At 47.5% G+C, this 22696-nt stretch overlaps 1 protein-coding gene across 24 annotated transcripts in view; it reads right to left on the bottom strand.

The window, feature by feature from the left end:
- Positions 1-22696, bottom strand: part of KALRN (kalirin RhoGEF kinase) — a 621535-nt gene that overhangs the window by 419709 nt on the left and 179130 nt on the right. For all 24 annotated transcript variants that reach the window (XM_081025698.1, XM_081025722.1, XM_081025696.1 and 21 more), the window contains exons 2-3: positions 16217-16291; positions 8797-8911 (exon numbers count right to left, since the gene is read on the bottom strand). In XM_081025698.1, coding sequence (XP_080881824.1) covers positions 8797-8911; positions 16217-16291 — 190 coding nt within the window. The remainder of the gene's footprint in view (positions 1-8796; positions 8912-16216; positions 16292-22696) is intronic.

Raw genomic sequence — 22696 nt, 5'->3', positions numbered from 1 at the left:
AAAAACATACAGTCTCAAGCAGCAGTGAAGGGTACACCATAAGACCTAACCAATGACCGGTGAAGAGAGAAATACAAAACATGCTGCAAATAATCACATAAGGGAGAGAGAAACAGCCCCAAGTCTGGAATCCACCAAGCTATCTCTCTAGCATCTATATTCAGGGAACTCCCTTATTTCCAACATCCCAGCAAAATGAATCTGAACTAAATTTAAATCATCCTGATTCCCTAGCAAGAATTCCAGGAAAACTTGAATGTACTGGACTTATTTCACCTGACATGCTAAAGTTTACCTAACCTAAGTGGAACCAGAAACATCAGCTTCCTAATAAGTCTGCTGCAGAGGAGCCATACACTTCAGGAACCTAAAAAAAAAAAAAATTAAATGGCTACATCTAAGCTTTAGAGACTCATTCGACATTGTCACCCAGGAGACAAATTCCAAAGAGGCCTCATTTTCTTGGCAAAAGGCAGATAAGGACTTCAGTTCAGATGAGCACAGAGGAGGTTAAAGCTACTTTGGGCCAAGCCAGGAACTGACTGAGCAACCAGCCCGGAAGCTGAAACACACCCAGAGGCAAAACTGAAAACTCACCAAGGGCAAAAACAATTAGGTCTTTCTAGATTTCATATCAGATCTGAACTTGAATATGTGATCCCCAATCAGGAGGCCTATTAGTTAGGAAAGTGAAATGAATCCTGACCTGGGAGACCCCACAGGGCTGGTCTTACGACCAATTACTTCACTCGTTTCAAATCCAGGGTCAGGGTTAGGTGCAGTACATGTGGCCCTGCATTAGGGTTTACTGATGACGATGGCAACAGCACTCTTTGCACAATGGGGCCTAGGCAACGATGAGCAAATAAACTTCAATTTGGAGAAATGTAAAGGCATACTGAAAATTTAAACGGGAAAATTTGAAAGCAATTTTAAATGATAAACGTGTATCAGCAGCCTTAAAAGATAAAATGTCCATGATTGCCACAAATCTATCCCAAAGCCACCATCTAAAATGTAGACAAAGGTTTACACACAAAAATGTTTACTGAGAGTTATTTATAGCAATGAAGTTTGGGAAATAACTTAGACGTCTAATGATAGGGGTAATTAAAATATGGTACATCTCCAGATATACTATTAGGCATAAAGAAAAGTTTTTAATGGTAAAATATTCTTATGATATAAATCAAAGTGGAATAAAAAAGAAGCACAATTAAATAAACAGTATGACTCAATCACCAGGCAGGTGACTGAGGGAAAGACAGATCACAAACGGAAGGAAACTGAACCCAATGCCCATCCCTAGAATACAGCAGAGACCGGCCCCAACCAATCTGGGCTTTCAGTTCAGGGTCCCTGCTACTGAAGTCTTACTCATCTCTAGTTTCCAGGTCTGAAGTACTTTTGTTTTACGGACAACACTTGGTATAATTTGGTCACTAGCGCATAGCTGACTATCACCAACAGACGAGCAGAAATGAGCAGCGTTTACTTGCATAAAACTGCACACAGACACCGGAGGGAGGTCTGAGGACTCCACACACCATCCCCATGGTCTGCACATCCCCGGTCACCACGGCTGCCCCAGGAGGCAGCAGAAAGAAGCCCGGGTTTAAGGTACTCACCACCTGCATTTCCCACCTGCATCGACCTTCACACTCAGGATGCTAAGAGAACCTTTGAGAGAGCAGATTTATGCCCACCATCATTACATTTGCCTGCCCCCTCACCTCCTTGCCACCCTCCTTCATTGTCCTCTTCCGATCCAGTGCTTAGCCCATCTGTCAGAGCCTACCTTCCCACTCACCCCACATGTATCCCCAACGTGCCATCACCACTGCCTCCTTCACTCTGCTCTCCTCACTGCTTCAGCAGACGGAAGCTCATCCTCTGTTGCGAGACCACCTGGCTCCCAATTATACTGGCTGGGTCCACAGGTGAGTTACCTCACCTCTCTGAGCCTCAGTTTCCTCACGTTATAAAATGAGTATAATAATACCCACCTCCAAGAATTACGTTACTGCATGCAAAATACTTAACACGGGGCAATGATATAGGTTAAAGATAGTATTGATGACAGCCAGCACTCATTTACCGCTTACTGGATCAGTTCCAGAGGTGGGAAGCATTAAGTCCTTTTCTCCCCCCACTCAAAATTAGATTTGAAGAGTCACCCTGTTGTGGCACACCATAGCAGATTCAAAAAAGCCACTCACGGAACACTACATATGGCACAGTACCAGTTTTATAAAGCTCCAAAGCAAATAAAACTAAACAATATATTGTTTATGAAAACGTGTGGTAATCTATACCAAAAAAAAAAAAAAAAAAAACCAAAAGAAGGATAAACACAAAACTCAGAATAGTGGATATTTTGGGGGGATGCAAAGGGGATGGAGGGGGGCCGACTCTCAGGTCGCTTCAAGAGCAGGGGTGATGCTCTGCTTCCGAAGTTGGGGGGGTGGGCTCTCAGGTGTTCATGTTATTATGCGTCATGACTTACATGTATATCTATTCTTTCATATACTACAGACATTTCTACAAATGTTGTGTGTGTATACTAATATTATTTATTATTATCATTAAGCTCCTTATCATCATCATTGTCATCATTATTATTGAGCTCCTTCTGGAGACAGACTAACGTACTGAGTGCCGGGGTATTACAGAGAGACTGCCAGATCATTTTTTCACAACACCCCTGTGAGATGGACATTCTTTTTCCAAATTAAAAATAAGAATATTGGACTCAGAAATGTTGAGTAATAGATCCAAGGTCTCACCCTGTGCCAAATATCTTCCACATGCCTCTCCAAATCCACCCTCCATTTTCTCCCCTCCACCTGACGCCCGGGGAGGCTGACCCCTACGGACTGTGGGCTCCCCATGACCTGGATTCGGTGGCATTCAGTTAATGATAAATAATGACAGGATGTCGCAGAATGGGAGGACATTCCATTGGGAACTATCGATTCCCCTTGCCCTCCTCATCATGTCATCACCAGGAGTGGGTGGCACCTCTCTACCGAAGGCCACAGCGGCTGTCACCTCTCTCTCTCTCCGGATTCCAAGGTGCTCCTCACCCTGCTCCTTCAGGCCCAGAAGTAGTACTGTTCTCCCCTCCCTGCTGTTTCGAGCCCTGCGATAACCTGGAAATCTACATCCTGTGGATGTCCCTGTTCCCTGCCTGCACCATGGTAGACTGTCCCTTCATGAAACTCTTCTGAGATTACCCAGCTTGAATGGTCATGTGTTTCCTGAGTGAGAAGGAGTGGGACTTCAATCTGAGCCCCAGCACCTCCCATCCTAAGAGGCCACTCTTCCCTTTGCTGTGAGGGGTCTGCACGGCTCCAAGGAAGGTGATCACTACCGACGGTAGTTACTGTTGTGGTTTCATGTTCCTCAGCAGCAGAGCAGAGCACCATTTGCTCTTTAGGGCCTCTGTTCTGTACAGCCAACAATACGGACACCTGACTGATATTGGTCAGAAATTTGTGTAGAATGTACGAACTGTAATAGAAATTATAAACCCTCTCTATAGAAGCCACAAAATAAATTAAAAATGGATGTACAAAGGTATGAGCTTTAGGCCAAAGTTCTCATTGGTCCTGTTTTCTGGACCAACGGTCACTACTCCCCACATCCTCCTCTAATTGATGGTCCCAGAGCAAAGGTTAGGATGTGAACACGTCTCAACAGGCCCTTACAACGAAACACATTTGGTGATGACAGTCTGGAGAGCGTGGGCTCTTCCATGCTTAATATAGTGGGAGGAAACTACTACAGTTTTCACCTCCTCCTTTTTAACTGTCTTTCGGACTCTCTCTGCTTAATTCTATTTTTCTGGTGATACTGCACACAGACAGGGCCGGCTATAAACCCAATTTCTGGCTGAAATCAGTAGAACCAGAGCAAACGTTATCAAATAATACACTATGAATATTGGTACCTTGGTTTGATTGGCATTACAGAATATCCCATCTGAATTTCTTGTCATTGTTCCTCACCAATGTGACACCTGCATTCCTTGCCAGAACACTTAGCATCTCAGCAGTGCTCTGAGGTAAGTGGCAGAGTTAAGTGGCAGATACATCTAGGGGCTAACAATTGGTGCCCTCAGGAGCAGCAGAAAGATGATCGTGACAAAGCAGGATAATACTGATGATGAAAAGGAGGAATTCAGTACAATAAAAAATAACCCAGGATTTCTTTACTAAATACTTAGAACTTCCCGTGTCAAGCATAATATGGTCAATTCCCAATAATCGCTGTGGGTAGATTATCCACACTGTGAGCTCTGCCTGGGCAACTGTTTATTCCCGGGGTAGATTATTCTCTCCTGTCTCTCACTTTCTAGGGACATTCATCAGCTGCTTGTATCTGAGTATTTCCTTTCCACTCCTTTCATGTACAAATAAGTGCAAGCAGATAGCAGGCCAGAAAAACAAAAAAGCTAGATAAGTGTAGAATGGATGATAGTCAAAAAAGAGAACTCGCGAACTCACCAAGATCCTTATCCAGGCCCTGGCTCATCGAAGGCACTCGATAAATATTTGTGGAATTGAGTGAACATAGTTGTTAGGAAGGTGAATTAGAAGACTTTTGAGGCCCCTTCCTACCCTGATATTCTATGACTCAGCACAAAATGACAGAAAGTTTGGAGAAGACCCAGGAGATGGATGTTCAAACTCATCAGGAATAAGAAAAGGAAGTTGGAAAGGACTCATGTCAGGCTGAGTGACTAGGACTGTTCTAACCTGTCACTCCAGAATGATTCTTGGTCCCAAGGGATGCCCCAAAATTCCCACCCAGCATCTAAGGGGAACAGAAGCAGTTCTCTTAGGATTTAAGATGTAGACAAGATCTGGAGTGAAATTCCAGGCCTTAACTTATTTAGGGAGCCTGAGAAAAAGAGTGTATGCTGGTGGGGGTGGTAAAATTCTGTTTTGAGGTCCTAGATTTTATAATGTATGGTCCCCCCCCCCCCCAGTATCATTGAAACACAGAATTCAGGGCAGGAAAGCCTCGTAGACAGGATCTAAGCCAGCCTCCAGCCCAGTTGAGGAATTCTTACAGCATTCCTCACAGAAGGTTACGCAGCCTCCAGTGACCGGAAGCTCATTTTTTTCCAGAGGCAGCACCATGCCTGCTGGACAGCTCCCACATGGGCAGGCTCTTTCTTCATTTCAGAGCCCTAATCTGACTTGACCCACTGACGCAACACAGACCATGCCTGTTCCCTCCTCTTTGGGGCAGCTCTCCTGACACCTGAAGTTAGGAATCACTTTGTTTCCATTTTCACTCCTGCCAGAAACCATCCTTCAATCCCTGAACCGCAGACACAATTTGCGGACCCCTCCACGAGCTGCTCCCCTGACCATATGCTAACTGGTCAATACAGTTCTCAAAATGAGGCTGGGAGAGTTGAATGTTGCAGAGTTGAATGCAGTGGTCCGGCCCGGCCTGGCTTTCACAGAGGACAGTGAGACTATTTCTTTCCATTCATTTCTGCATTATCACAACCATCTGTTTAATCACCTATTCTAGATCCTATTTCATCATGTACTGGACCTTACGTGTGTAAGAGACTGTTAGCATGAGAACTGCTATCTTAAGGTCAGGGTTAACGGCCCCTGGCTTGAAACACAACCTAAGTGTAAAAACAACCTGACTGTAAATTCCAAGATGTGGGCAGTGACAGCAAGGAGACAAGCAGCCCTGTAGCTTATCTTATACTCTTTGAAGCTGTGTAAGTCCTGTAGTTTAATTACTGTGTGCCTTGAAAATGCTATATAAACCCTGAGTTTTAAGTGTTTGGGGTCCTTGTTAAAACCCGCTGCGTCGGGCAGATACTCGGACCCCAGCTAGCTGGAAATAAACCTCGCTGTGTGACTTGCATTATCGTGTGACTTCTGTTCACTTGAGGAGGGGTTGACTCCGGACCCTAACAACGTGCTTATCTTCTGCTGCCTGGTCCACCTACGCAACCAGCACAGTCATACAGTAGTACACTGTCCTTTAGGGTCACTGGTTTGGCACTGGGTAGGGAAATTCACAGGTTTTTCCTAACGTTCTCAAAATGTCTCTTTCTTCTCACCATGGATGAGACTCTAAATATGAATGAATACACTCTAGGTCCCAGCTGACCACATGCATGTGAGCCAGCTCAAGAACACTTCAGTCACTTCACTCAACAAAACCCCGCATGGAAAAAAAAAACAAGGAATGAATAAATGCATGAAGAAGTGAATGCCAAGCGTCTCCTATGGACGACCACACCTGTGAAGTCTGCGAAGCACACTCCGCCCCCACAGGAACCTGCTTTTGTCGCCTCCTGGGCCATGACCAGAATAGGTCATTTCTTCCCATCAGGATCATCCACCTAATCTCGCTATTCCTTTCCATAGTCTCCTTTCTTTCCCAAAGCCATGGCTAAGCAGGAGAGTGGCAAACACTATCTGATCCGCTGCATTCTTCAGTTTCCCTCCCCAGACTTCACTGCCTTTGGAATAATTCTGTTCTAGGTTGTGTTTCCAACTGCCGTCACGTGTGAACGTGTGGCCACAGAATTAGGAAGTGATGGGAGGGCATGACTAGTCAGTAAGCTCAGCAGGGCGCCAAGTACTCACGCTCCTGGTACACACAGGCCCCTCGGGAGAGAGGCAGCAGGCATCCCCGAACAACTATTCCCATTGAACGCGGCAACCGGCCACCACCTGCCAGAACCTGGTAAGAACCTTCTCTGTTCTCAACAGCACAGGATGAAAGGCTTGTGCTCAGCCTGCGTCTAGTATATTCCTTCAGTGATAATGTGCTGTTTCTCCTTTCTCATGACCTTCCTTTCAGCCCATCTCGGGTTTCATTCCTCTTCACCCAGCAGAAATCTTCTCCTTTTTAATTGCTTCCAATCTGCTTTATCCCATCTTTGCTTAACAAATCAGAATGAAGAAAAGTGTTCTTCCAAGTCTTTCACCTTCTATTCCAAAGAGAAGATCAGTATGTATTATCTGCAGGGATATGATCAACACACCAGAAGGAAAAAATGTGCCTTTCATATCTCCAGGGATCCCAGTTTCTTCTGGGTCTAAAAGAGCTGAGAGTCCGCTATGGGTCCCCAGGAAAACGTTGCTTATAAATTGATTTAGAAAATGCCTGGTTTTATGCCTGTTAGTGTACCTGAGAAGGGTGCTTTTAAAACTGCTTAGCCTCCAGGTAGCTAAATTGCTAAATTACCTAAATCAGTCATGGGTTATTCAGTCCATATCCTTGCCTCCAAAACAGACGGGAATATTTCTTCTGTATAAAGACCTGGAGAAAACAAAATCTTCTATTCTATTTTTTAGCCCAAAGTCTCATGCACAAAGTTTAGAAGTTCTTCTTTGAATCTAACCTAAATCCCGTTTGTTGAAGCTTAAGACCTTTTATCTTCTTTCGGTCCCCGGTGAATATCATAAAGAAAAAAAAATAGACACAATTCTTCGTTTATTTGTTCACAGCCTTCTGCTTGGAGCTCCTCAGGGCTCCTCATTCTATTCAATATCCTTCCAGGCATTTGACACCAGCTCTTAAATCCCCATTACCACCTGCCTATCACCACCCAACAATCCCTTTATATTTGTCTCTCCTGCAGCTCTTTCAAATGAAGTGCTTGCCTCACTTCACACCTGCGTGAAGAACTTAATCAGCTAATCGTGTTCAAAAATTATCCAGGGTTTCCCAGCAAAGGTGGTGCTGCATCTCTAGCTCCTCTCTATAATTTACTAATTCTCCTATAAAATGCACAGACACAAGATGAAGGTTCTGCAAGCCCGAGGCACCACTTCTTATTTGCCACAACACACACTCCACAGCCCCACTAAGAGACAGAGAACAGAGTTCTAGCTGGAGGAGAGGAGGGCGGAGGGCGGGGAGAGCCCTGGGGCAGGAGGCGGGAAAACATGGATTTGCCTAGATTACTTTTCAGAGCGCTTCAGGCTCCCACATTCTATGATTCTTGGAGCAGGCAAAGGCTTCTCTTTTCCCTCCTTGAGAGATATAGACCACATCCTTGGCATGTCTCCCTCCACCAACCTCCATGGCCAAACCCACCTAGAGACCCTCAAAAACCAGTTTCTCAACCTTTTTAAAAATTATCATCGTCCCTTGCCCCCAAAGAGACTTTCTGTACTTTTTTCCTGAATCGCCCACCCAATGCAATTTTAATACTACAAATATACTGTATACCTGTTTACATATATATGTAGAGCTGTGCTTAATACATAAAAGAGCAAGGGTTTTTTTGATACCCCCAAGAACCAATCTCCCCCCCTTAGTGACATTATTACCCCCGTTGAAAATGCATGACCTAGACTGAGTTGACGGCTGCCTCCTGAATGAAACGAGTTATTTGACCCAAACTCCAAAAGCCACAAACCTATTCTTAAGCCAGAGGTTTTAAAAATAATCTATCACACAAGCCAGAGTGGAATCAGCCAGAGTTCCCGTTTCCCCAACGTCAGTTACAGCTTCCGGGGCCACACAGCCTCCTGTACCAGGCCCCTTGCGGTCCTCAGCCTGGGGCCTGCACCTCTGCCCACAGTTCCCATTTCCAGCTCCCACTCCATTCATATGAATCCCAGAAGTAACAATGGGAATGAGGTGAACAATGGCTGATGATGGTCCAGGAATAATGAGAATCCACTACAAGGGCAGAAACAACCCGGGCCTCTGGCAGGGTGGAGGCCCATTCCAACTCACTTGCATTAGCCCAGGTGCCCTCCCTCCTCCCCTGCAGGACACACCCCCTCACCTTACCTGGGCACACTGGCCAAATAGGTCACGAGTTTCCGTAGGTCTTCCTGTCTTATTCTGTCATGATTGCTGCGAGCAGGGAAGGTCAGGATGGGTCCACCTCGTTTATCACGGCCCCCTGCAGGGAGGAAGAGGAGGGAGCATAAGAAACCCAGCTAGCAAAGGTGCTGTAGAGGAAGAAGAATGCTGGCTGAGTGCTGGATGCAGCAGGCATATATACAGTGCCCAGAGAAATCTGGCCCCTGCTTAGGACAAGGGCATGGGGTTTGGAAGTGAGTAACGTGTGTTCTTGGGCAAGACTTGACTTCTCTGGTGCCTAATCTGCAGCGTGCAGATGGAGATAAAAATGCCCACATTCCAGGGTTGCCGCAAGGACTGATGAGATGGCACACTGGAAAGCGCTTTGCCAAGAGAATATCTTCCCAGATGTGAAATGATAAGGAACGTGGTATCACCCTTCTTCTTGAGAAAACAAGCCATTGAATGTGCTATGGTCTTTGGAAATGTAACCTTCCATTCACTTCTCTGCAAGGGTTCTGTGAGGTGGGACTGCTCCATATTCACCGCCGCCCCTGGTGAGAAGCCCTGAAAGCATCCACCCGGGATGTCATTGCGGGGAGGTTTTTAGATCCACAGAAAAGAATTAAGTGCTTTCTACACAGCCGAGGATCCAACCCTGCCTGCTTGCCTCAGGTGTCACCTGTCACTCCTGCTGGAGGAGCTCATGAATCTACCGGAAATGAGGATACTCAAGGTCTGAATCACTAGAAATGCATTGGTACACACTACGATTACAAATGTTTGCTAAACACCGTGTCCAAAAAAGCTGGAGGGAGTACCCCGAAATCATTAGCACCGTTGTTATAAGAAGGCTGGGATTTTACATGATTGCTTTGTCTTTCCTCTATTTTCCAAATTTCCCAGTCACTGCTTATTCTAGAATGTAAACATTGATTCATTGATGGGTGCTACAATTAGGAAGCAGAGCCAACTGTCTCAGGAAAGTTAGATGGGAACGAAGTTACGGTGTCGTAACCATGTCCTTACAGGCACTGGTGATTACACAAAGACAACTGCTGTGTCGTGATCACAGACACCCCCCCATCCCTCACACACCTGGGGAATCCACATCACATCCCCCACAGCCGGGACCACAAGGGGAGCTAATGCAAGAGGATGGAGGGGTGGCATGGCCCTTCCTAATACTAGAAAAGAAGCTTAACGCTCAGACTTCCAAAGAAGGATTTCTTCCAAGCAAAAGCAGAGCCTCCCACGGCCCCCACCCACGTGCGAGTTTGTGACTGTTTCCCTCTGATTGTGGGGTCCTGAAGTCACAGACAGTGGGAAAGCTCGACACACAAAACTCGCTCTCTTCCAGGATACTCCTCTGGAGGAAATAAGGCGATTGCAAGGAGAACAGGAACACAGGAGATCAGAGCCACTGAGCTGCCCTGACAAACAACTGTCAGCACCCCCACCTCCTCCCTGCCCCTTCCTCCAGACCCACACCAGGGCAGATGTGTGCAGATGTACCACAGAGTTGCGTCTGCCCCCCCCCCCCGCCCCCTCTAAGCTAGGGGAGTTAGTGTGTCCCTAGGTAGACAGGGAGGTCCCTGGTGAAATAAACACTGACAGCCATATCCTAAAACTCCAGGTTTTGAAATCACTCCTTCGCTCCAGGACATAATGTAACAACGCCTTGAGGTTAATCATAAAATTCCTTTTGGCCTGACAAACAGAGCTGATCTGATAGATAAGAGTGGGTTACTTTGCTAATTCCTTTAGGATGGGCAAGCAGAACAAACCTGGTAGACGAATTTCATTAGAAGGCGCCAGTTCCCTTCTTCAAACAGCTCCCCTTCCCCAAGCAGGCAAGGGAAGGGATAAAAGTAAGAGCTTTTGCCTCAGTCATGGGGCCACCCCCATTTGGGACCCACTCCCTCTCGGGAGCTCTTATCCTTTGCTTTCAATAAACTATCCTCGTTTTAAAACTCTTTGCCTCTCCCTGGTCCGTGTTTCCATTCTTCGGTCTCACGAGACGATCCCAGCCCACACCCAGAAACTGCCGACAGATCCAACATCACCTACATCATTTGGGGACTCACAGGAAAAATATTCCTTCATCACCAGCTCCAGACCTTCTGTACCACGGGCCCTGGTCCTTTGTACGAATAATCATCCCCAACTCATCTGCCTTGGAAATGGTCCCTATCTCCCAACTGGCTTCCACATGAGGAAAAGGAAACAAAAGAGTTAAATGGAAGGTTTCCTGAGAGCTGGGAGGTTCTTCCACACTGTCAATCTTCCCCTCCAGCCCTGACCTCACCCGAAGGATTTTCACTCACTCCTTTCACCCACTCGGGTGGTTTTAACCTCAGCTGTAGCCTTTCTCCCTGACCTTCCACAGACACTTTAAGAACAGAGCCAAGGGAATAGGAGGAGCCCAGGCTGGTCTGACTGGCCAAGGTTAACTAAGGAGTCTGAAGGGCTGTTGGCACTGTCCTTCCTGAGCTAGAGCCAGTTCTGCCCTTAGAGACAGGAGTTTGCACAAAATCATGGCTGGGGAAGGTTCTAGATAGCAGGGGAGGGGAAGTGAGGGGAGAAAGCCTGGGGCAGTAGAGTCGCCTCCCTTCAGGAAGTATGGATAAGAAGTCAAGAGGGGACAGCAAGACCAAGCCAGGTGTTTTTCCCAAAAGGAGAGGACCTTGCAAGATTGCCGGAAGAAGAGGAAGAGAATCATTACATTGGAAAGGGTGGGACAGAGACAGAGCAAGAATTCAGAGCCGCTACAAGCAGAGGGTTCCTGCCCCATCTCTGGCAGGTGGGTAGAACTCAGTGAGGGAGCAGGAAGCAGATAGATTATGGAGAGGGCAGAGGTCAGCCCGCATGGGGAACACCGTCCTTTAGGTGAAACAGGAGACGAGATCACCTGCCAAGGATCAGGGGAGGCTGAGGTGCTGAGAGAGAGGAGGAGTGGACCACAATTAGCGAGTACGGGGGGGGGGGGGGGGGGGGGGGGCCCGGGGAGCAGGACTGTACTGGGGCACAGTGAGAGCTCCGCTGAAAGGTGAAAGGTCTGAGTGAGTGCGGTATCCATGCTAGTCTCTAAATTGAGCGAAGGCAGAACAGAGCTAATGCCTGGGGTAAGTGGGCGGGGGGTCCCAATGAGGGTAGGAAACGTCCTGCTGGATGATGAGTTCCCAGAGAAGAGGGAACGGCCTATGTTTTGTTCATCTGATCTCCCTCCTCTCCCAACTGATCGGGGAATATGAGAAAGGGTCGAAGGTAAGAGGCGAAGGCCACAGACAGACACGTCAAGTGTCAAGGTCTTGGATGTACATGGCCATGGTAGGGAGATAGAAGACTTGACCGCCAAAGGAACAGCCATGACGCTGCAGGATTTGACTGTAACCGACCTGGGTGCTGCAGTTACAGAGGGCGATAAGCTAACGTCAGTGTGCATTATGGAAGGGGGTCCCAAAGGGTGGGAGACAAAAGAAGCCACGCTTTACAAAGGTGATAGAGATGGTAGCAGGACCTTCAAAAGCGCCATCCCCTTTCTCATCAAATACATGCTATTAGCCTCCTCATACCAGGCTTGGGTGCTAGGAGCTGTAGGATAGGAAGGCAGAGAATAAGGAGGGTGGGGATGGTTTGAGGTTCTAGAAATGGCACTGGCCATCTTCCACAGGAGCAGGGCAAGTCAGGGCCGGGGCAGAGGCAAGGCCAAAGCAGGGGAGGGTACAGCTTCCTGACTGAGGTGGAGGAGAACAGTGCCCACAGTTTGCAGGGGGAGTCAGGCTCCAGTTACAAGCCGCTTACGGTAGTTTGGGAGGAGGGAACAGAACGTACACCAGGGGATTCACACCAAAAGTTTGGTCCATGTAACTAGAGCTCTGCAAGATGTTAATGGATAAAGTGATATTTTTAAGGGAACGAGGTCATTCTGTCGTTTGGGAAATGCTTTCGTGTGCCTGATGGACACGGGCTTTGATGAACACGGCAGATCTCTAAGTGGGGGACTCTGATATGCAGCATTTCCCAAACGAATTTGAGAATACAACCCCTTTGTCTTTTCTGAGGGTCATCTCATGGGACTGCTGTTCCATGGAACACACTTTGACAGACACAAGTCCAGAGAACAAACGATCGGGCCACCGCAACTCGGAGTTTCTCTGGGGATGAGGTTGTTATCTCCCACAGTGATGTTGGCGAGAGATAAGGTGGCAGAGAGGGACATCAGGAGGTGGCCCAAAGGAGGGTGTGAGTGCACACGAAGGTAATAGGGGTGAAATGGGCCCTGCACAGATGGTCGGATACAAGGGACAATGGAGGCTGTGAGTGGGAGTCACAGCACACAAAGGAAGCCCGAGAGAGGCCCAGGGGGCGGCTGGGAATGACGGAGGAGGGCGGGGCGGGGATGGGAGGACGGGCTCCCTGCTGCGCAGCACAGACCCCGTCATACACGTGCACACACCCACCGCCAGAAGCTGCTGGGCTGCCCTGGGTTATTCCCGATGTGTGTTCCCATGGCAGCATGGCTTTCCTTTACTGTGGCCACGCCGGGGGGACCCACAGGGGAGGGCAGGCACAACCAGCTGTTCTCTGCTCACCACCTTCCTGCAGTGCTTGGTTCTTAGCAAAAAATGTAACTGCTCCACTGCCTGATTTAATGCTGGGCTTCTTATGTTGTCCCATGTTGGTGTTCTGTCTTCTAAAAGCGAAAGGTACGAGGAGCTTTTTCGGTTTGGTTTCTGTTTTTCAGATGTAGCGAGTCATCTACCTGGGGCCGTCCGTGTCTTTCCCAGGTACGGAAGGACAATGTTCCCTAAGCCCAAAAGCTCCTGGCACCACGTGCAGAGGAATAAGACTCACCCCAGGCTCCTTGCCCGACATGAGCCCCCTCGGTCCTGCTCTGGGAAGCGTCTATCCCCCTGATGCCTTCCTGGCACCTTGCTTCTGTGTGTTCCATAAAGACTACTCCCTACACTTGGGAAGTGCTTCTAGGGCTGGCTGGGCCCTGCCCCAGGGCTCCAAGTGAATTCCCATGGGAAAAGACAAACAGTCAAGGAAGGGCTTCCAAGTCAAAAGTCCAAACTGATATGGACCAGGATGGTACCAGAGGCTATGCATTCAGGAAGGCCTCCCGGAGGAGGCAAACAGGGAACTGACTTGAAAAGAAGAGGACAGGCTCCGACTGGCAGAAGGTATAGGGAAGGCACTGCAGGTAGAGGAAGCAGCAGGCATGAGAGAAATGGGAGAATCAGCAGAACACCCAGGGGACAGGGAGATATCAAGTAAAATAGGCTCAGGGACATAAAGAAGAGGAGGAAAAGATGGGATTAGGCTCCCTAGGGGGCTGTGGGCCATGTCCTTGGAGCCCAGATTATGGGCAGCAGCAGAAGGCCGAGGCCTGGCACTGCCGAGGGACCTCCATCTATACCAGGTCTTCCCCCCGCACCCAGCTAGCGCTCAGATCCAGGTTTACAGAGGCTCTGGAGATTGTCTTACCGACAACTCTGCCCCCCCTGAAACCACTGCCACACGATCCTGCGGAGCGATCAGCCTGGCTTCAACATCTGCAGTGACCGGGCTCCCTGCCTACCGCACGTACAAGCACCTAACACCACCAGGGACACGCAGCTTCCTGGCGACGCTCCTCTAACAGCAGCAACAATGAGAAAACACCTGTGTTATCATTTCTGCCACTACTGTTCCCACTGCGAATCATGAGAATGTGGAATGCCTGTAGCACCTTCCAAAGGCTCACATACTCCCGTGGCACACTCTGCCCTCACCTCCCAGCCCGACACTGAATCACCGACGTGCCTCTTCCCTCTGGTCAGGTGGGAGACACCTCCTGCTTGGTTGCTGCTCCCCTCTCTCCCTTCTCTCCATTTTGGCAGTCGCCCATCTGCAAGACCGGGTGAAGCCCTGCACCGTGGGACTGTACTGGCTCTTTCCCTGCGATTCCACGGCCACTCCTTGCACGTGACCAGGATCATCCGGAAACAAAAGCTCAGTCCGTGACACGTAAGCACTTGCGCATGTTTCTTTAAATGTGATCCTTGGCTACTCACATGGCCATCCCCCAGCCCCTGCCAGAGATGCTGATCCAGGAGCCTGTGTGAAGCCCCAGGTCTGGCACTCAGAGCGGTGCTGCTGTACCTCGCAGAGTGGCTTCCGTTACATCAGGAGTCACCACACTTTTTCTTAAAGGGCCAGACAGCAAACATGTTAGGCTCGTAGCCATCGGGTGTCTGCTGCAACTATCCAGCTCTGCCGTTGCAGTGACAAAGCAGCCACAGACAATACTTGTAGTAGACTGAACAACGGTTCCCCAAACGTATCAGGTCCTCATCCCTGGAAACTATAAACATCACGTTATTTGGAAAAAGCGTCTTGGCCGATGTGATTAAGGATTTTGAGACAGGAAGGTTATCCTGGATTCTCTGAGTGGGCCCTTCTGCGCAGTCCCAAGTGTCCTTACTCTGAAGCAGAGGGAGATTTGACACACACAGAATTGCAGAAGGCAATGTGGTGACAGAGGCAGAGATGGGAGAGATGCGGCCACAAGCCAAGGAAAGCTGACAGCCACCAGAAGCTGGACGAGGCAAGGAACAAATTCTCCCCCAGGGCTTCTGTCAGCTTGATTTCCTCCCAGGAAACTGATTTTGAACTTCTGCCCTCCACCACCGTGAGAGAGTCCATTTTTGTTCTTGTAAACCTCCAACGTTGTGGCCACTTGTTAGGGCAGCAATGGGAAACTGATAAACTAGTTACATATTCACATGGCTGCATTCCAATAACACCTTATTTACAAAAAAACAGGTGGCTGACGTGTGGCAAAGTATAGGCTCTCGTTTGCTGACCCCTGAATCAGACATTAAAAGGTCTAGGGGCATAAGATGGGGTTGGAAAGAGAAGTCAGAAATAAATATTTGGAAGTCACTATTCAGAAAAATAAATAAATACAGACACTCGCTTGAGTTCCCTTTACCAGGAAGGAGAAATAAGGAGGAGTCCGAGAGGGTTTTAGTATCCTGTCCCTGACCCACTCAGATATGAATCCCCCCACCCCCAAGTAAAACGGCTGGGAATTGTGAAGTGGACATTCCTCCAGGTAAAGGATGTCTCAGAGGGGCTTCAGCGGCTCCTGCCGGGCCTGCTAAGCTGGCAGGGCGGGTATATTGAGGTGTATGTGTGTGGGGGGGGGTGGAGCATGGCAGGGACACCACCTGTGGCTGTAAACATCCGCGCTGGTACCAGAGCTCCTTCCTCTGCAGAGAGGAAGTGGCCGCTCCGAGCAAAACTCCCACCCCCACTCTCTCTCACTAACACACAAAGAAGTGGGTGCCACACATGTGCGCACACACACAACCTCTCAAGGCTCATTACACAGGAAAGTCCCACAGACACTCACCAGACACGAAGGCCACTTTTTCCTTTAGGATGGGAAGGACATCAGAAGCTTTCAAACCATCATTCCGAAAAGAACCTGTGGGATAACAAAACAGAAGGAATCAGGGTGAAAGAGGTCAGAGAGCTGAATCCCTGGGGCCCACCCTCAGCCTCCCTGCCTCATCGTGGGCCAGACAGTTAGGCCTTCTTCAGGCCCTACAGCCAGCCCAATGGAACAGGAGAGAGTCCACCACAGAAAGAACACTTCCACACGATGACAGGCCACAGGGGTGACCAAGGGGGCGAGGTCCTCCTGATCCCTTTTAGGGAAAAAACAGTCCAAGTCACGCCCCGCACACATATACCATGTTTCCCCGAAAATCAGACCTAACCGGAAAATAAGCCCTAGCATGATTTTTCAGGATGACATCCCCTAAACATAAGCCCTGATGCGTCTTTTGGAGCAAAAATTAATATAAGACCCAGTTTTACTTTCGGGGAAACATGGTAGGAAGCTCCATGCCCCAGAGGCAACAACAGTACCCTGCTGCTGTGAACCTGAAGACGGGGCTTGGTAAAAACTCATCTTTGTACGTCTAGTGCCTGGTACACAGTAAACACTCAGCAAATGTCTGTTGAACACGTTCATTAATATAAAGATGGATCACAATGCCGTAAATAATTCTTTTTGCCTTTCCTCTATGTGGCACAGCAACTGTTAGTCTGCAGTTTATAAATGGGAAAGAAACCCACAAGAATCCCCAAGTGAGAAGCAACACTGAATGCGATCCCTTCCTCCACTTTTCTCTCCCTCCTCTTCAGGGTCACCATCATCAGCCCACAACAAACTGGAGGTAGGACACACCAATTTCCTGGGAAGGAAATGTACTGCCTTCTTCAGCAGCTCATTCTCTGCCTAACTCTCGCTGCCCTGTTGGAAAGTCCTTTCTGGGGTCTAGTTGAATTCCTGTTAGGGGGTTAGAGGCAGAGGCCTGGGGCTCACACAGAACGGAAAATAACAATGTGCCCCGAGGGGCAAAGGACAACCCAGCCCGGGGGGAGATGCGTGGGAAGGGAGGACTCAGCTTCCACACACACACAAAACCCCACGCCAGCCCACTGTGTCCCTGTCGTTTAACCTGAATATGCCACAAGAACTCGCAGGGAAAGCCAGCCCACACTCAGATCTCTACTGGGTATCCCCACTGGGGACATGGCACAGATGGACCCCGGAAGAGATGTGGCTCTGTGTCAGCTCAGTGAGACAGAACCAGAGACCCCGGACACCCCCTCGAGAGCCTTTCTGCACTTGGCTTACTCCCTTGCAGTACAAATGTGACAATCTACAGGGGGAGAAACGTGCTGGGCAGGACAGTGCCACTCAGGGCTGTCTCAATCCCGGCACTCTCTTTCAAGAGATCCAGAAATGTGGGAATTTGGGTAACAACCCAGGATGAAGACCACGGGCTAAGAGAAGGGAAATGAGCCCGTTCCCCACTCAACCACAGAGAAGTGATGGTCCTCCGAATGCCAGCTGCCATGGTCAGATGTCATACCCTAACCCAAAACAAATTTCCTAAGTGTCTCTGATGATTTCACCTATTTCTTCTTTTTCCGTTTTCACTAAATGAAGACAGTGAGCCTTTTTATTCATCAGTGGCTTCTCTGTACAAGTTGGTCCACAGGACCTGATGCTGGAGTGAGCACTGCAAAGGCTCGTGTCGAGAAGACGGCAGGCAATAGAAGAAACAACAACACCATCAAAATAAAGTTCTAACTATAAGCATTGTTTTGTACTTTCTATCCTTAGTTTCTACAGATCTTTATGCTCTGACTTTATCTTCCAACACAGAAAAGCTATTAAACCTCACTAGTAGAAACTAATTAGGATCAATAGAAATTACAAAGAGATACATGGGTTTGTTTTTTACCCTCATGCAAGTTTCAGCTTTCTTGGTAAGGAAGAGTCCTACCAGGCTTTACCAACCAAACAAGGATCATTTACAATTAATACATGAATGGTTTATGTAAACTGATGTTTCTGCATCAAAATAGCTTATTTTCATATATGAAATGTCTTTCTTTCCCTCAGTTTTAAAACATTCTCCTCAAAAAATAAAAAAACATTCTCCTCTACATCACTACACACATTATTCATTTCTATAAAAAATTTTTTTGATATGAAAATCTAAACTTCAGCCCTGTCTTCTTCCAGATCATGTACAATTTCAAAACTAGTAAGAACCAAACTAATGAGATTTTACTGGGTAACAAGAATCCATATAACCTCTTCTCTCTTAAACTCCTGCCCTATTTTCCCACTGCACTTCCTCTCCTCCCTCCTGTGTTAAAGTATACAACGCAGCTTGAATTTCACACAGGCCCTAGACATTAAGGAAGGGTCTGCAGTTTGCTATACCAGCAAAATGTTCCCAATCCTTCTCCCTCTTTGCTCCCACCCGTGGAAAAGGAAGGGAGGTCTGCATCTCATCCTTCGCACCCCACTCATCATGCCCACCACTTATCTCTTCCAGACTCCGGGGCGCTTGTCCACACTGCTGGCAATCCCGGGCTGCAGGAAATGTCTGTGTCTTGGTTTGGGCTAGTCTAAGATTCCTAGGGCTTCCTCTTCCCAGGCGAGCCTTCCCCCATCCACGTCAGCCCACCTCTGCCGTATCTGCCAGGCTGTACCCACCAAAGAAACCTAAAGTGTCCAGATTTACCAAATCCTGATCTAGGGGATAATCCTTTCTAACAATACAAACAACATTTTTTCACATTACAAAAGGAGTTGCCCCAGGGTTTCTTTAAATACAATCTGCCTTCATGGTTTGAATGAGTTCTTCATTTTCCAAAAAATTGAATTACAAATAACGTTTCAACAACATATGTATTATATCAAGCCAAGTAGAGCTCAACTAATTAGCAGCAGCTCAGAAGTGGGTGACTTTGCGAGAACACCTATTTGCACTGGCTGAAGTCCCTGTGACTCAGTTGCCCCAGGGCCCTTGTAAAAACAGCCAGCAGAATCTACTACAATCAAGGGGAAGTTCATTCCACGCCAACTCAAACAGGACCAGTGAAATAGCAACATGTTTTCACTATCAGGTACATGTCTGGGCAGACTCATAGTAAATGTTCCATAAATATTTGATGAAATGATAAATAAATGAATGAAATGCTAACCCTTCCTACAGTGACTTGCACAGGTCAGTGGCCTCATGTGTCACACCACGTGCTGCTGATCTGAGTGGCTGGTCTCTGAAGTACCACTCAGCTCGAATATTCTGAGACTTTTCAAACCTTTTTTTTCTATTAAATTTGTTGGGGTGACATTGGTTAACAAAATTATATAGGTTTCAAATATACAATTTTATAATACATCATCATCTAGATAGTGCATTGTGTGTTCACCATCCAAATTGAAATCTCCTTCTGTCACCATATATTTGACCCTTTTACCCTTTTCTACCACCCCACCCCTACCTTACCTTCTGGTACCCACTAAACAGTTGTCTTTGTTTGTTTTGTTTTTGTTTTGTTCATTTGTTCCTTTCAGTTTTACATCCCATAGATGAGTGAAGTCATATGGTTCTCGACTTTTTCTGTCTGACCTATTTCGCTTAGCATGATAATCTCAAGATCCATCCATGTTGTCGCAAATGGCACTATTTCATCTTTTCTTATGGCAGAATAGTATTCCGTTGTGTATAGAGACCACATCTTTTTTATCCAGTCACCTATCGAAGGACACTTTGGTTGTTTCCGTGTCTTGGCCAGCATGGACACTGCTCCAGTGAACTTAGAGGTACATATGTATCTTTACAGATGTTTTTACACTTTTGGGGTAGATACCCAGGAGAGGGATTGCTGGGTCATATGGTAATTCTATTCTTAGTTTTTTGAGGAACCTCCATACTGTTTTCCATAGTAGCTGCACCAATTTACATTCCCACCAGCAGTGTATGAGGATTTCTTTTTCTCCACAACCTAGTCAAGCCTTGTTATTACCTGCCTTGTTGAAAATAGCCATTTTAACAAGTGTGAAGTGGTATCTCATCAAATCTTTTCTTCGTATTTACTGGCTTTTAAGATCCTCAGATTATGAGATCAATATGGTTTGAAAGGAAGTACTGGGAACTAACTCCCTAGGGAGAGTCAATGTACTTTGGGAAGATAAAGCAACTCTTCCCTGGCCTCTCAGCTCCTTCTTTCCCAGGAATCAGCTGAGGGAGTGAGATGCACATGGCCCTTCACCGTATTTTGCAGGCAGCCCAAGTTACCAAAAGGGGAGACTAGTGATGGAAGAACTTCTGTGAGGAAGAACTTGAACTGCGACAGCAATCTCCGATACACAGTATATTCGATAGCACTATTCATTATAATTATAAACTCTAGACTAACCGTCCACCAGCTTCCACCTCTAAAAGTAAAGCCTGTTGACACAGTAGGCGCCTTGCTACCTCTAAAAAAAGCCTGAGAACAAATAAAAGCCCCTACACCGTTGGAGTTACTGCAAGAGAAAAGAAAAGAAAAAAACAAACAACCCAAAGGGCACCCTCAGGAACCTGCTCCACTGTGAGTGCTGTGCTTTTTCTTACGGACAAAGGCGCGCTCCACTGGCAGGCAGTGCCCATCTTACCCCCTTCGCATCCTGCTGCTGGCACAATTATAAGCCTGCTGCTCCTATTAATTAGCAAAGTTGAAATGCTCTGCATCTCTTAGGGAAGTAAAAATTACCACTGCCATCTCCCAGGACTTCCAGCATGGGTCTTCTCCAAGCCCCACTTCCGCCTCCTCCTTGTTCCAAATGTGTTCCGCTTACATTGCCTCTGCCTGTTTTCCTCACACTCAGTCACCTGTCCCCAGGCTGGGAAATGCCCAGCGTCGTTCCTCTGGCTCCCAGCCTATCTGTGGCCGCAGCAGGACCGGAGTTTTGTCACAGTCCCTGTCCATGGTGTTATGGCTCAGGGATGGCAGTGAGTGTCCCCCCAAGCAGCTGGGGACCTGGTGCTCCATGTTACCTTCCTTCAGAAAATAATCCTGATTTCAACAAGAAACAAACAATTAAGCGTTGAGCCTTTGGAGGTGCAAGCTGCCAGGGTACCCATGGATTGCTCCTTACTGCCTTTGGTTCTTAGTCATACCCCTTTAATTTGCACTTATTTAGAAGTTACTGTGTAAGTGTGCTAACATTGCTTTAGTGGGCCTGCACCCTGTTTCACCACTGAGATGACAAATTTCCCAGTGCTCAGGAGTCTGCTTCCTTTTCCCACTCCATCCCTGTGGTGTCCAGCATGGGAGCCTGGAATCAAGGGGGCAGTGAAACACTGACCGATCTGCTGCACAACAAGAGACCTACTTACAACTGAGTTCCAAGAGCTTGTTAGGCCAGACTGCGGTTTGGGCATGACTTGGACAGTCTGCTCGTTCTAGATTCATTCTTTCATCAATTCTTTACTGAGCACTTATTAAGTGCTGGGCCTCACGTTAGGCTTTAGCGCTACTAAGACAAATAAAGAATGGACCCTGCTCTCCAGGGGGCTTCCACACAAAGAGAGACAAGAGTGTGTAGAAAGGATAACGAGCTTTTTTTCCTTTTTTCTTTTTAATTTTTTTAATTTTTATTGGGGAACAGTGTGTTTTTCCAGGACCCATCAGCTCCAAGTCAAGTAGTTGTTTCAATCTAGTTGTGGAGGGTGCAGCTCACAGTGGCCCATGTGGGGATTGAACCAATGACCTTGGTGTTATGAGCACTGCGTTCTAACTAACTGAGCCAACTGGCTGCCCATAGAAAGGATAACGAGCTCTTATCAGAGATGGGAAATCACCCGTATAGAGCGCAAGGGGGCTCAAAAGAAAGACTTCCTAAAGGTGAGTCCCGAGGCCTTGTTACTCAGAGTAATAAGCATCGCCTACCAGCTAGAAATTTGCTAGGAATGCAGAATCTCGGCCCCTCCCCAGACCTACAGTGTCAGGACCAGCATTTTAATAAGAGATCCAGGTGATTCATATGCACATTACCTGTGGCGAAATGCAATACACTAAAGTATTTCTTTCTATTCTAGAGTTGCCCCAGAGGCAGAGACAGATAAAAGCACCCTTTAGTCTCCTCTAAACAGAACCTCATCTAAACAAAATCTGATCCAGGGCTGATTATCATGCCTCCCATCTCCACCCTGGGAATTCCAGAGATGCAGACATTACCCATCACTCAAATTCAGCTCTGGAATAAAAAGGCTATCTACGAGATAGATGACGTCCCCTTCCAGGGCATGGAGACTGGGCCGTGTCTTGTTTTTTGGCAGTAGAAATGTTTATGAATAACACCTATCTATACTGCTCAGAATTTTGGTAGCTTCAACCACTCTTTTCTGTATCAAACATTTTAATTTCCCAACAAATCTCCCCCCCCCACCCCAACCCTCAGAGCCCTGCCTTCCTCACTGCTCTCAGTACCATAAATACTGTCACTGATCATTTTCACAGCGCAGGATGCCAC

Source organism: Rhinolophus hipposideros, assembly GCF_964194185.1.
Source record: "Rhinolophus hipposideros genome assembly, chromosome: 2".
NCBI lineage: Eukaryota > Metazoa > Chordata > Mammalia > Chiroptera > Rhinolophidae > Rhinolophus > Rhinolophus hipposideros.
Note: the sequence above shows the minus strand (reverse complement) of the source record. Positions and strands in the feature narration are given on the sequence as shown.